The 12,741-nt window shown below is 35.9% G+C and overlaps 1 protein-coding gene across 2 annotated transcripts in view; it reads left to right on the forward strand.

Annotated features, from left to right (window-relative positions):
- Positions 1–12,741, forward strand: part of ATRX (ATRX chromatin remodeler) — an 86,104-nt gene that overhangs the window by 24,746 nt on the left and 48,617 nt on the right. For both annotated transcript variants that reach the window (XM_050901632.1, XM_050901633.1), the window contains exons 8-10: positions 1,866–1,933; positions 2,885–5,811; positions 9,333–9,411. In XM_050901632.1, coding sequence (XP_050757589.1) covers positions 1,866–1,933; positions 2,885–5,811; positions 9,333–9,411 — 3,074 coding nt within the window. The remainder of the gene's footprint in view (positions 1–1,865; positions 1,934–2,884; positions 5,812–9,332; positions 9,412–12,741) is intronic.

Here is a 12,741-nt window from a genome sequence, read left to right on the forward strand (position 1 = left end):
CTATTCATAATGTATTATAAGAGCAGATTCAATTCTGGATCTCCTGGTAAAGCATTGTGTGTAAAACAACATCGGAATAAGAAGCGGAAAAGTAGCTTCCAAGCCATCTCCATTTCACTTGCGTACAGCTCCTGGACTGTTTTAATTTATGGCAGCCTCTGTAATGATGGTCTAGTCCATAACCCAAAACCAGCATCTGGGTCTTCAGCTACATGGTTTCGTGGTGGCTTCAGTTAGGTCCTAAGTTGCCTACAATGGGAAGAGGTGGGGAACAGGGGAGGAAGGAAACATCCCTACCTCCTGTTGTGGAGACCTCGTTTAATTTTCAAAGAGATATCTCTCTTGCATGTCTCTATAGTTGTAGAGAGTCTATATTTATAAAGATATCTTGAAAGAGAAAGATACAGATTTGTGTTACAATGCACATTTAGCATTCCCCTTCTCTTCCCTCCTCCTGCTTCTCCCCCAATTCCCAATTGATGTTACATGTTCAGCTGACATACTATCTCAGGCATGTCCATCTAGTCTAATGTTCTGGCTCACTTCTCCTATTCATTCTGGCTTGTTTCTTTTATAAAATATGCTTTAGAAAAATCAGCTTGCAAGATGACTGTTTTCAATCTTCATTGGAATCCTAACTCTTGTTCCTAGACTTGAAAATCCTTAACATGTAGCTGTACATGCTCTTGCGATGCATACAAGTTATCAGGTTCATTTTTGAAACTTGATTAGGGTGTTGGGTTCAATAGCAGCTCTTGACTGTGAGCACTCTGCTAGATAATTACATCACGTGTTGTTTCCCATAAATTTTCTGTATCTTTACTTAATTGAACGTGGCCTTATGTTAATATGAGAGCGAGGAATGGAAGTCCCTGATCTGCATACTCCATCTCTTCCATTACTTTCTGTGCCTAGTTCTTCCCTTATTTTTCTCCTGCTTAGGTAAACAGTCCCAGACTTGAGAAGCTGTTTTCCTTTGACTATAAATGTTCCATTAAGTGTCTAAACATCAGCTTTACTGTTGTTGTTTGTTTGTTTGTTTTTCTTTGTTTAGTTTAGTTGAACAGGTGTATAAATCTGTTCCAGATAAAGGGGCATCATTGTTTTAAATGCAGGTGCTGAAGCCTCTTCTGGATTCTGAATTCACTGATTCACTGGGTAAAAGGACAGAATTTAGCTAATAGCTTGTATTAATCCCTATTCAAAGTAGGGCTTCAAGTCTGGGAGAACCTTCTTTGCTAGCAACTGGAAAAAAAACCCCACACCTTCAAAATTTGGTTTAAAGAGTTCAGCAACTGAAGCCACTGCTACTACTAGCTGAGTTGTGTGTATTTTTTTCTTACTGTTACCCATTTTTCAATGAAAATGCTTAGTTTGCACCTGGAAATTGAAGCCTTGGATGTTAACATCAGGATAAATACTGAAGACCTTTTTATTTAAAGCCTTATGGGATCAATTGCTAACATAAGGAGCATACAGCTGAAAATTGCAATTTATGTAAGATTAATTGTGTCAGGGAAGATGTGGTGTTGATTTACCTAGGAAATAGGTGGAAAAAACTTAGATTTGAAGAGAAACATTCAGTTGATGTTCTAAAATATGCAAATACACAGCCATCAAACAAAAGTCTATTTAATTTTCAAACAAACCTTGAGCCATCTAAATAAGAAGTCATGGTTTAGGACCTGTTGTATCTATGGAAGATATTTTTTAGATTAACACAAATGTAAAAGGATTAGAATGCTGAAGACTTTGCAGCTGCTGCTTTTAATGGCTTGCTTCTAAAACCTACTGAAATCATATGAATTACTGAAGTCCAGTTGAGATTTAATAAAAAATTCCTTGTCCTATCTCTTTCTTTACAGACTTGCTACAAGTATTACATGAGTGATGACATTAGCCGTGATTCAGATGGAATGGATGAACAGTGTAGGTAAGTGTACAAAAACTGAAATAACACCCATAGCTCTTCTGTTTTGGTTTGGGTTTTTTTTCTTGCAATAATGAAATTATTGACAGATAAAGACCAGTACGTAAGAGCTTAATCGACAGTTGTTTCTTGCCAAGAAATGCTCAACCCCAGGGTTTTTGTAAATATTTGATTGTTGTTTTAGTCATTAACAGGAAAACCTTTTATAAAGAGAGCCAATAGCAAACACTTGTAAGACATCACATTTTTAACTGAAAAGCATGCCACCTTACAAATACTTTAAAGGTGGGGATAGAATCTGACATTCTAAACCTTGTGAGCCACAGAAACTTACTTTTCCAGATGCATCTCCCACTTTTGAAATACTAAAGTACTTCTCTGCACTTACATCAAATATCTAAATGTGTAATCCAGTGAAAATTGTGCGGTCTGTGATGCCTATGAGCTTACTTGTCAGCCACTTTTCAGGTCTTCGTCAAACACTATGCAATCTAGACATAGATCAAAAACCTTCCCCCCCCCCCCCATGTGCCTGCAGTAGTAATATACAAGTTAAGGCTAGAAAGACTTAAGCTAATGCGTTTTGCTGTAAAATAAAAGAAATAACTTTTTTAAAAAAAATTCTTAGAAGAAACATGGAAAATAAAATTTCATTAATTTTTTTCTCTTATTTAAAATTGCTGCTGAAATTGTGTTTGGATATTACTGACCATTTCAGCTTTGTGAACTGTTAATCTAATACCTTGTTTTTCTGACTTTCCAATTCTCAATTGAGTGCTTTTCAGTCATGCTTTTAATAATGTTTTCAATTAATGGATGTCTGTTTATCACCTGAATTTTTTAAATACAAAATTTTAAATGCAAATTCATCAAATAGTGAAAAATAGACTTCTCAAATTTGTCACCTTGTTGTTACGGAGATAAGACTCTTATATTTCTTATGTCTCATTTCAGGTGGTGTGCTGAAGGTGGAAATTTGATTTGCTGTGACTTTTGCCATAACGCCTTCTGTAAAAAGTGCATTTTGCGCAACCTGGGTCGAAAGGAGCTATCGACTATACTGGATGAAAATAACCAGTGGCACTGCTATATTTGCCATCCAGAGCCTTTGTTGGACTTGGTCACTGCATGTGACAGTGTCTTTGAAAATTTAGAACAGTTACTGCAACAAAACAAAAAAAAGATCAGAGTTGAAAGTGAAAAAAGTAAAATATATGATCATACAGTCAAGTTTTCTCCAAAGAGAAATAATTCAAATTGTAATGGTGAAGAAAAAAAACTAGATGATTCATATTCAGGTTCACTAACGTATTCTTATAAAGCACTAATGGTGCCAAAAGACTTACTTAAGAAAACAAAAAAGCTGGTTGAAACTACAGCAAATCTGAATTCTAGCTTTGTAAGCTTTTTGAAAAACGCTGCAGAAAATGTAGAAATAAGCCCAACTGTGCAACTTTGTCAGCTAAAAGCTTTTAAGTCTGTGTTGAGTGACATGAAAAAAGCTCATCTGGCACTAGAAGAAGGTCTGAACCTGGAGATTCAAGCTTTGAATGTTAAAATCAAAGATAAGAATACCAAAGAGAAAAAAAATGATGTTAGATCAGAAAAAAATGATGTGAAAAAAGATGAAGGGAAGGAACATGTGGCATTAAAGGAGGATGACACCGTAAAGACACAGAAAAAAGTTGTATCAGAACGGTCTGACAGTGAGCCCATGGATCAAAGTGTTCCAACAGTGGAACAAACAGATAACAAGCGTACTTCTGGTGAAGATAAAAGGTCTGGCAGAAATGAAGAACCTCAGTATGAACCTAATAGTACAGAGGCTTTAGACATGGATATAGTGTCCATTCCCTCATCTGTTCCTGAAGATATTTTTGAGACTCTAGAATCTGCTATGGAGATTCAGATTACATCAGATGAGCAAGACAATGGAAATACAGGAACAGATGAGACTGTAAATTCAAATACAAAATTGAACGTTCCTATGAAAGATACCAAAGGTGGTACTAAGTTAAAATCATCAGCTAAAGGAACAAAAGAATTGATTGTAAAACTGACTCCTGTTTCCCTTTCAGAGTCTACAGTTAAAACTGAAGATCAAGACGGCAGTCTAGAAAAGGGAAGTAAGGATGTTGATGTAATACCTAGAGCAGAAAACTGTGATTCTGTAAAACAAAATCATAATGCTGGCAGTGAACCTTCCACGGAGAATGAAACTGTCTCACTTGTAGAGGAATCTGATCTCAGGAGATCACCGCGTGTGAAGACGACACCTCTGAGGCGCCAAACAGACATCAGTCCTTTAACATCAAATTCAGAAGAAGATAGCAATGATACGTGTAATGAAAAACGTAAGAGAAAATCATCGAAGCAACCAAGGAGGAAAAATGATAAAAGAAATTCTTCTGACAGTACTGTTGATGGTCCTAGCCCTAATAAACTTTCTAAATCAAAAAAGCCATATGTATTAGATCATAGCTCAGATTCTGATGAGATGCCAGCTGTTCTTAAAGAAGTAGCTATGATGAGTCGCAGTTCTTCAGATATTGATAGCAATAGTGAAGCACCAACAAATGATCAGAAGACTTTAGATTTTCTAAAGAATCAACTAGTAAAGGATGAAAATGGAAAACGAAAAAGAAAAAGTTCCAGTTCTGGTTCAGACTTAGATGCTAAAAGAGGCAAATCAGCTAAAAATTCCGCTGCTGCTAAAAAGAAACGGCAAAACTATTCAGATTCTTCAAACTATGATTCTGAGTTAGAAAAAGAAATAAAAATCTTGAGTAAAATTGAGTCTGCAAAAAAAGCTAAGAAAAAATACTCACGAAAAGAAGATAGTTATGATTCCTCTGAAGAAGAGCAGAGGAAAAAAGTAAGTAGTAAGAGAAAGATAAATTTGAAGAAACCGAGAGAGAAATCTTCTGGAGATGACGATGCTGAAAAGTCTTCTGCAGAGAAGGAGATTAATCATTCTTCTAAAGATAAAAAAATTGGTAAGGGGTCAGCTGCGAAGGAAAGGATAAACAGAGACTTAAAAGAAAAAGCTCTGAAGGGAAAGCACGATGAGTCTTCTGATGTTGAGAAGTCTTTACTGGAGAAAGAGGAGAGTTGTCCTAAAGGTGTAAAGCTAACTGAAGTTAAGAAGAGCAAGGATTTGAAAAAGAAAAAGACGCAGGAAGATTCTTCATCAGAGAGTACTGAGAAATCTGCAAAGAAAGAGCACAATTTTGATTCTTCAAAAGATGGATTCAAGAACAAAAAAGGATCAGAAAGCAAAACGAAGAAATCTGAAAAATTGAAAAAGAAAAGTTACAAGAAGGAACAAGATGATTCCTCCTCTGATGTTGAAAAGTCATCTCCAGATAAAGGAAGTTGCAATTCTTCTGAAAATGACAAAACTAAAAATGAACCAGTGTTTAAAGAAGAGAAAAGGAGGAATTTAAGAGAGAGAGTATCTAAAAGAGTACAGATTGATGTATCCTCTGATGCTGAGAAATCTCCCCTAAAAGAGGAGAGTTCTTCTGAAGATGCTGTGCAGAGTAAAAAACAAACTGAAACTAAAGAAAAGAAAAAAATAAGTCACAAAAAGAAAATTTCTAGGAAAGAACAGAATGACTCATTGTCCTCTTCTGATGAGGAGTCTTACGAAGACAGTAAGAAAAAAATTAAAAGAGGATCAATGAAAGAAAGTAAAAAGACTAACTTAAAAAAGAAATTGTCAAAAAAGAAGGTGGTTGTCACTTCCTCTTCCTCATCTGATAAGGAAGAAAATGATGAACAGAATTCAACAGGTGATGGAAGCAGTGATGAGCAGAAAATTATGCCAGTGACTGAAAACTTAATGCTGTCTGCTGGTACAGGATTTTGTCAGTCATCAGGTGTGCAAAAGATGTTCATCTACACAAGTTATTAATATACTAATAGAGGAAATTTGTAAGATTTGGGTAACATTTAGTCATGTAGAAGTGAAAATATTCATAAGTAGGTAATTATACATTTAAATGTTTGCAGCCAGTTAGGTTTTCTGATACTGATTTGGAAGCACCCATTTCGGTTTGTGCAGCTTGTCCCTTGTGGAAAAAAGGATGTCACTGTAAATGGAGAGGCTTGAGAAGCTCTAGTCTGTACTTCTGGCAGGTATTTCCTTGCAGCACAGCTTTCAAAAGCCTGTTCCTCTCTTTGGCTGCCCAGGTACTATTTAGCAGAAGTTGGTTTTAAGCAGTAGGTGTGTAGTGAACTCAAATTTGTCAGCTCATGGTTATGCACTAGAGATGACTGAAGACTTGCAGCATTGTAGTATACATTTTAAAAAACAAGTAGATGATCTGGGTGCCTCGCAAGACCCTTGTAGCCTTAGTGCAGCTGGTGTCAGTTAACAGAAATCTCACATTGCTTACTGCTTTCATAGCAGGTTGGATAGTAATAATTATTCTTCTTGCCAAGACAGAACTACTTTATCAGTCTCTTACATCTTTAGGAAATTAGAAAGAAATTCAGAACTGCTGAATTTGAACACTTTGTTTTAAAGAACTTAAAAAGGAAGGGTAGTTTTCACATTACATGAACAGTACCTGTGTTTTTAATAAATGAATTTTCAACTAGAAAAAAGGAAATCTATTTGCTGTTTTAATTACCATGACAGGTAAATTGTTTCCTATTTGTTTGCTTCTAATGGTGTTTCATAGAACTTTCTGTACATGACTTCACTGTATGTGAGCCAACAGTTCAGTAGTTTGCGAAGCTGCATCTAAACAAAAAATGAATTAAACAGCAATATGTTTATGAAGATAGCAGAAGGGACATAGTTGCATTTTGGCTTTCCCGAAAAGCCCTCGTAGGCAGACACTAAATGCAAAATGAGATGATTGTTGTTTGTAGTTTCTTACAAAAAAAACCCCCAAAAGCCTAACAGACCACCAAAAAAAACCCCACTCCCAAACCCACCAAAAAACCCACCCAGATTTTAAATTAAACATAATGTTCTTCCTTTTTCCTGCCAACTTGATGCTGACCCACTTCTTCCCTAAGTTTTCCTGCAGTTTAGTTTTTGGAGGGTTGTTAATCTTTGCGGATGCAAAGGTTGCTTTTCACAGGTGCTATGCTTCTTTGGATTTAGAGCCCTTTAAGAAAGCAAAGTTTGATTAATGGTGTTTTGCATCATTGTAGAGTAACAGTTGGAAAATAAGTTTCTTATTCTGCATGTTATACAGCTCTGTAATGTTTGTTTTTCAAGGTCATCTGATGTAGTAAGTTTAGTTGTGTCTCTGTGCATGTAATACTGGGGCTTTTAGGGCTTTTCCTTGATGGCTGCCAAAACAATGTTTTCCCCAGTGATGCCACTGCTGGGGGAGATGGCAAATAATGAATGGTTTGCATAGTAATGAACTAGCGTCTTGTGTGTGGTAGCTGCCATGGCTGTTAAAACACTCCCCATAGATAGACAATTGATGGTACTCAGTGACAGTAACCCATATGCAACAGTTCTCAGCATCACTGGACCTTCAAAGAAAAACACTTTAAAAATAAAATTGGTCATGTATAGTCTATGTTCATAGTCTTGGTATTGAAATGGCCCTGGAGGAAAAAGTGGGTTGTAATATATGAGAAGGTGTCTGAGGTAGTGAGAGTGATTGTTTTATTTGCAAGTCACAACTGGAAAGATTGGATAATTATTGGATGGGAGAGACGGATAACAGTATACAAATTGGAAAAATGAGATGGTGATGTGGGATGATTGACAGTACAGTTAGACTGAGTGAGAAGTGGGTTGGTTTAGCCTGGAGAGAGAATGCTAAAAATGGGGAGTCTTATTTGCTGTCTTCTGATCACCTAGTGGGTAGCCATAGAGGAGGCTGAGCCAGATGCATGACAAAAGGATGAGAGGCCATGGATACAGGTTTTGGCAAAGAAAACTCTGATTAGATACTAGGAAAAAGTTCTTTACATTGAGGATGGTCAAAGCCTGAAACTGGTTGCCCTGTCAAATTTTGGATTCCCTGTCCTTAGAAATACTCAAACCTTGACTGGCCAAGGCCCTGAGAAAACTGACCTCGCTTTGGAGTTAGCTCTGCTTTAAGGGTGGAGTTGGAGTAGGTTATGTCCAGAGGTCTCTTCCAACCTTAGTTATTGTACGATTCTATGAGAATCAGCCTTTGTTACATTATTTTAAAAGGAGGCAAACTTGCCCTTTCTCTTCATTTTGCTTTTGGCTTAACAGGTAAATAAATAAAGGAGTCTTTTCTGTGTCTGAACAAGCTGTGTAGGTTGATTGTGGAATGAGACTTAGAATCTGGTTTAACCAACAGGATACTTCTGTTTATCTAAGCCCAAGAGTGAGGGACTTCCTGTGATCACCTCTTACACAGTCCTGTCAGACATTTGGCTAGTGGTAATTCCAGGACCAGCGTACGTTAAAACAACTTGAAGCAAGCCTCTTGCAGCCTAGTTTTAGTCCACTCCCCACAGGTAGAAAATAAACAGTAGAACTTATGAGTGAGGGGATCTCAGTTCATTAGGATTTTGAGGTCTCATTCCTAAGCATAATTTTACTAACTAGCAGGTTTGACTTATATGCGAGTCAGAAGAACAAGAGAAAAGAAAGGGGAAGGGCCTGGGAGTCTGCTAGAAATAATCTGAATTCCTCCAGTTCAGCCAGGAGAGTGCAGAGGAGCTTAAAGGCAGGTGTCATACTGCGCTATTCTTTCTCTGTTACGTGTCCCGTGCTGTTGGTTTTGATGTGCTTTCCATATGAGACAGTATCCATGTAGTGCAGCTGAGTTTTGATATTTGCAGTAAGGATAGCACGTAGTTTTTAAAACTTAAGTCTTCGCACATACACAACAAACGTACGTGCATTGTATTTGGTACTCTGAAAGCAAAAATAGGCAAGGATTATTGTTCTCGTGTACTTCTTAATGGCAGCAGGGTAGCTCATAAGTTTGATAAATGAATCTGTAATATGTTTGTTTGGGTCGTCTTTTGAATTTACACAAATTCAGTAGTGGAGCTTCTGAAATGGAGCTAATAACTTCTTAGGAAACTTAATTTCTGAATCCTAGGTGGAGTATTCAGTCTCTGTATGTTTTGGTGTAAAAAACCAAATTTCACAGTATGTAATAAGGAAAGAATTGCAAGTTGTGTGTAGTAGCAAGCATAATGTGGATAAAAATGCTGCTTGAAAAACTAGCTACTTTTGTTAATGAAAATATTTATTTTTATATGTCAAGATAGGTGACTGGCTTTTTTGTTTGCTAGTAGAAGAGTGGTGGTATTACCAAGCTATTTTTATATGGGGATTCTTGATGGAGACAATAGTTCGTGTGCTGTGTTGTTTATTGCTGATTTTACATGTATTAAGCGTTCATGTTTTCTGGTTTTTTGTTTCCCCTTCCTCCCCCAGGAGATGAGGGAGAGACTAAATCAAGGGCTGTTCCAATGGAGGAGGAGGAAGATGATGATGATGACGATCCTGAGAATAGGTATGATACCATCCGTAAGGACTTAAAAAAGATTATAACACACCCTAGGCGTGGGCGCAAACCGGCGCAACGGAAGAGCAAGCAGGTTGTAAAAACCACGACTGCCTGCCTTGTAAAGACTCGCTCACGGGCTTCCCGCAAGTTTGAACAAGGGGCCAGAAAACAGAGGCCAAAATCCAGAAATGCAAAGAAACTATTTAGAAGTGTTAGCTAACACACCTTGCATAGGGTGTGTTATAAACGCACTGCAGCACTGTCCATTTTATGTTCCCATTGAAAGTGTGAGGTTTGTGACAAGTATTTCATTCAGGCAGGTAAAAGCCTACTTCTGATAAATGTGAATTTCAGCTAGTTACATGAATAGAAGGTAAAAATTTGCATCTGTGCAATATGCAGTGCTAAAATATTTTCAGATTGAACTTGGTTATTACTGTTACATAATTTGCCTTTTTAATTGAAACACCTTTTCTCAATAAAGAGAAAACACAAATGTGGAGAAAACAGTATTAGATATTTTCAGCTGTTAAACTGACTTTTAATCCACTAAAGAATACCTGAAGTAACTAATGTGATAGTTAAGGCCCTGATTCTACAAGCACTGTGCATAGGCTCAACTGGTATCAAAGAGACTAATTATACGTATACATTTTAAGTCTTTGCATAGATGTTTTCAGAATTGTGGCTTATATGTATTGCTTCAGTTTCAAGTTCAATAAAAATGAATCTATGTAAGATAGTTAAGACATGTCATATTTTACCAGTACCATTGTAGTTATCAAAATTAGCGTGGCTAGAAAATGTAAAAGCTTCATTTCCTAATGAGTCAATGTGCAACATGAACTATTGCTCAATTACGAGCCACAGGTTCTTTTTGGAAGTTACAGTAGTTAGACTAAAGAGTTGTTCAACAAATTTTTATATAGTATTTCAGAAACTGATTTTTTTTTTGTCATATAGCATGTACGGGACCAGCTTCATAGCTTTGCACAGTTGCTGATGGAGTCTTTTTCTGCTTCTGAGCCTTACTAGTTTAGAATATGGTATCTTTGTTTCACAGAGTTGTATGTTTTGATCTGTGGCTGAAGTAAATTTTAAAAACACTGTTTTATATCCTTTATGGACCTCAGTTGGGCATCAAAATGTTGCTGATGATGTAGTTCTTGCTTGTTTTCAGTCATCAAATTTAATCAAATAATTCAACTTCTAAAGAAAGTTGCTCTTTAGGGACTTGACAGCACAGGGTCATAAGCAGAACATGTGAAGATTGGTAATACAAGATTTTTTTAAAAGATGCTTTAATTTTGGTCCTGTTCTGATTTTTTTTTTCCCCCCTCCTTTTTTTCTTTTTTGTTTGTTTCTTAAGTGTTTCTAGTTGATAACTAAGCCAATACACTTTTGTCCAAGTTCAGTGTTTACCGTACATATGTTACTGACAGATCTTAATTATTAGTTTAAGAGCTGTATTGGGAAATGAGTTAACCCAATTGATAAGAAACAAATCAGTAATATGAATTTGGGGTTTAAAAATCAGTTTCTGTACTTTGTTTTTAAGCTGAATCTTTGTTGAAGTTTTTATTTAGGGAATATTTTTAATATATGTTTATGAGATGGGGAGGTATTTTGTCAATAAACAATTTTGTCAACCTTCAGACATGTTAACTGGTAACTGCAGTCTAATTTTCATCACGCATTGTACTTGGCACCAAAATCAGATATGTAAAAAGATGGAACAAATTTCAAGAAGTTAAAAGCTTGTTCTTCTGTTTACTCAACACAAAGTGTTTAAATAGTTTACCTACTATTCAGATAAGTTGCCTATTTTCTTCCAGGCCAAAGAGGGTACGTAGTACCTACCGGGTATTTGTAGTGTGGGAACTCTCATGTTTGCAAGTCTCTAGTTTAGATGTTCTGTTATTTGCATACCTTTGGATGTGCATGACATGAATATTAATAGTCTTGAAATCATCTTTGCCAGAATGCAATATCCAAGTGGGTCATAATATGACATACAGTGCTGTATGCTTTCATCTTATGTTGTGTAATTATCTATTATTGGTCCTTCTGATCTTTTAAATGGTACTGTTTAATATGTTTGCAGTAGTTTTGTTTATTAAGAAGTTAATAGTGTATTTAATGCAGAATGCCTTTAACTATTTGATGGTTGCAATAAATTTTTGTAAAACGTTTTTCTTGTCCAAGCATTTAATTTAATACAACTCTGACAGCTTGCAAATCGGACTGTTTCAACAAAGACAGTACAGTATTTAGAACAAGGTGTTTGGCAGTTTTCACTATTTTTTTTTTTTTAAACATGTATGACATTTCATCCAAGTATTCATCTCTTACAATATATTTTAAATGGTTCTAAATTTTTTAGTAATATACCAAAGGCCCATTTAATTCAGTAGTGCTCTAGCTGAAAGAATGGTGGCTTTTATTAGCCACATAAAAATGTCCTCCCCCGCTGCCAAAGGCTTGTTTTGGGCAACCTTATTTCTACATATAATTAGTAGGTACTTGCGAACACTGCGTGTGAGTTGATATGATCTAATTGGTAACAATACATCACGATAATGAACTAATATTTAAAATCATGAATTTTTAAAAAGAATTATTATTTTTGCAGTGGTAGCATTGTCTCACCAAGATTTTTGACAATCTATAAATAAATCCATCATATTGGCACTCTAAAATTCATGAACAAGAATGGTGCAAATTATCACGTGGACTTAACTCCACATCATGAGAGGCTGCACCTAGTATTCCATTTTTGCTGAAATGTCTGAAGGATAATTTAAAGTAGTCCTATACTATGACTAAGCAACCCCTGGGTAACTTCCAGTTTGCCTGTCTCTCTTTAAAAATGTTTTCTTTTACCATAATTTAAAAAATACATAGTAACCAATTTATTATTTATAAATGTATATTGTTGGTGTCATTCTTATAAAGGTGAAATATATTTAAATCCTGATTTATATAAAATTATACATATATACTGTTATTTTATTCTAGAGTTGCTTTTATATGTCCTGGTTGAGATTACAGTCCCAGTCTGTAAGGCACTGTATAAATACGTGTTGGGAAAATGTCCTTTATACAAATCTCACAATATGTTTAGATAAGATGGAGCGGGGCTAGAAACATGACATGCTCAAGGTCACAGCAGATCAGTGGCAGAAATGAATGAAATGCAAGGAATTTTTTTTAAATCTTTTTTTTTTTTTACTACCTGAAGTCCTGTGCTGGAGGTCATACAGCTCTCTGTGCTTTTTTAATTAAATTTGTTTCTAGTGTTCAACTGTTATATCTGGTTGGCCAAGAATATTTTTT

Source organism: Gymnogyps californianus, chromosome 9 (genome assembly GCF_018139145.2).
Source record: "Gymnogyps californianus isolate 813 chromosome 9, ASM1813914v2, whole genome shotgun sequence".
Taxonomy (NCBI): Eukaryota; Metazoa; Chordata; class Aves; order Accipitriformes; family Cathartidae; genus Gymnogyps; species Gymnogyps californianus.